The sequence below is a fragment of the Ipomoea nil genome, unplaced genomic scaffold (genome assembly GCF_001879475.1).
Source record: "Ipomoea nil cultivar Tokyo-kokei standard unplaced genomic scaffold, Asagao_1.1 scaffold3394, whole genome shotgun sequence".
Taxonomy (NCBI): domain Eukaryota; kingdom Viridiplantae; phylum Streptophyta; class Magnoliopsida; order Solanales; family Convolvulaceae; genus Ipomoea; species Ipomoea nil.
Genome location: NW_017619822.1, coordinates 322,402 through 326,289, shown reverse-complemented (window position 1 = coordinate 326,289; position 3,888 = coordinate 322,402). Strand labels below are relative to the sequence as shown.

Below are 3,888 nucleotides of genomic sequence, written 5' to 3'. Positions count from 1 at the left end.
TCAATCTATAGCTACATCGTGGTCTACATTCTTATTAAAATGAACAAATTGTGAACCCCCGGTGCTTGGATGTACAAGATATCCATCACGAGCAATCTCTGAAATATTTTCCAAGACCAATGATTGGACAGATCCCTTTGTAATTGAAGCAAGCTTGTTTGCAGCACTCTTTCTTCCCCTTGCTGCATTGTACTTCTTCTCAATAACACTACTACTCCTTTTATTTCTCACACCTTTACCCCTCCGGTTTGAGGGGTCTTGGACAATACCACTTGACGAAGACACAACACCCTCCTCAGTGTTCACATCCCCAATCTCAGCTTCAATGTTTTTCCTTGCATTCTCAACGGCTTCATCACAGAATTGTCTAGCAACACTGTTATCTTGGCTAGAAACAATAAGCCTTTGAAATTTCCTACTAATCTCAACAGCCCAAATTGAAGAAGGGACACCACCATTATAAAACACAGATGCAATGTCCACGTTTCTACCCTCAACAACCTTTTTAGTCCATCTTTTTAGAATGTATTTATCGGGAATACTGGAAACACAGTGCACATGAAGTATACGTAAGCAGTGACAGCAAAGTATTCCCAATTCTGAAAACAGCTTGCAACTACAGCATATATCCAAATTGATTGCCTTAAAGGTTACTTCATGCCTTATGATATCTATGTCTGGTCGCCACACGTGATACTTGCACTTACAACCATCGTTCAACACCATTTCTTGATAACAAGAGCTACCTTTCATAAATTGTTCCTCGAACAAAAAATAAATCTCAATTGTATAAACCTCTCTAGCATGTGAAAGGAGTTTCACATGATCCATCATCATGGCAGGTACTCCTTGAGAACACCGGAAATCCTCGCCATTTTCCTTACTTCTCCATTCAGATATAACACTCACAAAGGATGAATAAAAATCACATAAACCAGCAGTCTTGGACAGCCTCCTAGAAATTGCATGATTTGTGCTTTCACTCCTTTGCGAAGATAAAATACCCCCGGAGAAATAATCCTTGTTGAACGCTGGACACCACTTCTCCCTACAGTCATAAAGCTTCTCTAGCCATGTATTCTTATGACAATTATATTTTGTAACCATCCTGAAAAGGTTAAAACACATGTTTATTACTCATATTCTGAAAATTCATAATCTCATATTAGAAAGTTCATAATCATATAACAGAAAATACATAATGACATAACAGAAAATACATAATTGTATACTGTGAATTCATTATCTCATATTACAAAGTTCATAATCATATAACACAAAATACATAATGACATAACAGAAAATAGATAATGACATAACATAAAATCCAGAATTGTATAACTGTGAATTCATAATCTCATATTAGAAAATTCATAAATCATATAACAGAAAATACATAATGACATAACAGAAAATCCATAATGACATAACAGAAAATTCAGAATTATATAATGTAAATTCATAATAACATACCTTGTCCAGTAAACCTCAAATTCAGCTTCAGTCTCGGTGTATTTCAACACACAATTGAACATATCCAGAAAATCCTTATGATTCCTCAATGCCTTGATATGCTTCTTCGAATTCTCACCAATATGCCATATGCAAAGACGGTGGCGTGATGTAGGAAACACCATGGAAATGCCAGCAGCCATAGCTGAACATTGATCCGTCATGATAGTCTGTGGACACTTGCCATCCATGGATCTTAAAAACACTCTAAACAACCACGCAAATGACTCTATCCTCTCATTCATCAAAAAACCACAACCAAACATTACATTCATGCAATGATGGTTCATCCCTACAAAAGGACCACAAATCATATAATATTTGTTAGTGCGGTATGTTGTATCATGCACTAACAGATCACCAAACACCTCATAATCCCTTCTCATTTGACCATCCCTCCAAAAAAAACTACACAATCTTCCATCCAAATCAACTTCGAAATCAAAAAAGAAATCAGCCTCATTAGATTGCCTCCTCCTGAATATCTCAATCAAAGAATTGGAATCAGATCCATCCAAACACTTCAAACTCACAGAAGCCATCGAATTGTAAGCATCGCGGTTGGTAAAGCCAACCAATGGAGAACCCCCTGACTGATGTTTCAAAAACCTCATACCATCCGCCAATGCAACACCACTACTCTTCATGTCTTTTAAATATTCAAGCTGATTGTTTCCCACTCTTCTATGCGACCGAAGCAGATGACTCTTGCCAAATGAACATAACTCGTGATTGTGCTCTTTCAAGTGTTTTGTAACTGTCCACATCCCATCACCCCCCACATCAAATTGAACAAATGCACCACATCCAGTCCTCATATCAATCTTTGAATAAAGCTTAACACCACTGTTTGGTTTCTGCTTATACCCAGCCTTAGCACAGAAGAACCTCTTCATCTGAATTGACTTAGTAGATGCCTTATAACGTTGTTGGCCTTTCCTCACACTAAAACCAACTCTGTATGCATATCCATTATATAACTCAAAAGCTTCGTCAACATTTCTTACTACAACACCCACCAAGTCTTCATCAACTGCAATTGCAACAAAAATATAACCACACCTATACCAACTACTAAAATATGAATGTGGATTTCACCTATAATGAATATAATATGCTACACTATAGAATTCATAATCTCATGTGAGAACATTCATAATCACAAAGAATAAAATTCATAACATCATATAAGAAAGTTCATAACAAAGACCGGGTATCAATAACATTTGTGACATTATGAGCATTCAAAGTTGCATAGATACTCATGGCATGAAATGCATAAACTCATAACATAAAATTCATAACCTCATATGGAAAATTCATAATCTCATATAGAAAATTCATAATAACATAACGGAAAATTCATAACCTCAAAACTGTAAATTCATAACGTGAACAAATTATTAATACCAATCACAACATTCAATTTGCATATAATCACCATGAATCAGTACCTACACCTACCAGAAACAACATTCATGATACACCAACTAATAAAAAGAACCTGGACTTGAAGACGAGCCATCAATGTCAATGTTTAACTCTGCTTGATCATTGCTTATTGAATCACCAACACAATCTTCATTCACTGAGTATATGCAAGCAGTGTAACATACCAGTTAATATGTTATGGACATAGTACTATTACATTATGAATATTCATATCACATGCATGAACAGAGTATCAAAATTCATAACTCTGTAACAGAAAATACATAATTGCATTATGTAAAATTCATAACAGAAACATGGAACTAATACACATTTACGGCCATTATGAACATTCAAACTGCATAGATACTGAACAAATACCAATAAAAATAACTAAATCTTCAACAATCCATGATCTCATAAATCAAACGAAATCAAACGCATAAAATCGAACGCAACCTGGAATCGCAGAAATCATATCGGTTGAATCTTCTCCTCGAACCGTCGTCTCCTCCATCGCGAATAGGAAAGAATCGCGAATGTCGGATCACAATTGCCTTCAGAGATTTGCGAATAGGAAAGAATCAAACGCAAAGAGTTGTCTGATCATAACTGCCTTCCTAACGCCGTTAATAGAACAATGTTTTTTTTTTTTTTTTTTTTTTTTTAAAAACGACGCCAAAAACGACGTCGTTTGGAAGCGTGTTCACCAAGCATGGTGAGCACGTTTCCACGGCATAATTTGCGATGAATTGTTATGCCATGGACCCGGGTCCACCTTGCGAGGTGGACCCAGGTCCAAAACGACGCAGTTTGCGAGCGTCAAAATAACGGTGCCTTTAGTGATATCGTTTTTTCAGTCAATGATTTTTTTTTTTAAACAATTCTACGAGTGAATATTCAGTTTTGTAATTGTAAATATAAAGTTATGTTGTGAATATAGAG

General features: G+C 35.9%; 1 protein-coding gene across 1 annotated transcript; it reads right to left on the bottom strand.

Annotated features, from left to right (window-relative positions):
• LOC109171087 (protein FAR-RED IMPAIRED RESPONSE 1-like) lies at window positions 1-3,460 on the bottom strand. Its single transcript, XM_019320218.1, has 6 exons — window positions 3,403-3,460; window positions 3,017-3,100; window positions 1,947-2,545; window positions 1,474-1,574; window positions 796-1,108; window positions 1-702 (listed from the first exon to the last, which is right to left on the bottom strand). Exons 1-6 carry the CDS (start codon window positions 3,458-3,460, stop codon window positions 1-3), a joined length of 1,857 nt encoding a protein of 618 aa, XP_019175763.1.
• Window positions 3,461-3,888: the final 428 nt, after the last annotated feature.

What these genes read in the sequence shown, in the direction of transcription:
- LOC109171087 (XM_019320218.1), bottom strand. Translation starts at nt 3,460, where the DNA reads ATGGAGGAGACGACGGTTCGAGGAGAAGATTCAACCGATATGATTTCT. An exon ending in ATTTCTTTTTTGATTTCGAA is followed by an intron (nt 1,575 to 1,946) that starts GTTGATTTGGAT and finishes AATTCGAAGAAG; the next exon opens with CATATCAAGGCATTGAGGAA. An exon ending in TTTGAGGTTTACTGGACAAG is followed by an intron (nt 1,109 to 1,473) that starts GTATGTTATTAT and finishes TAACCTTTTCAG; the next exon opens with GATGGTTACAAAATATAATT.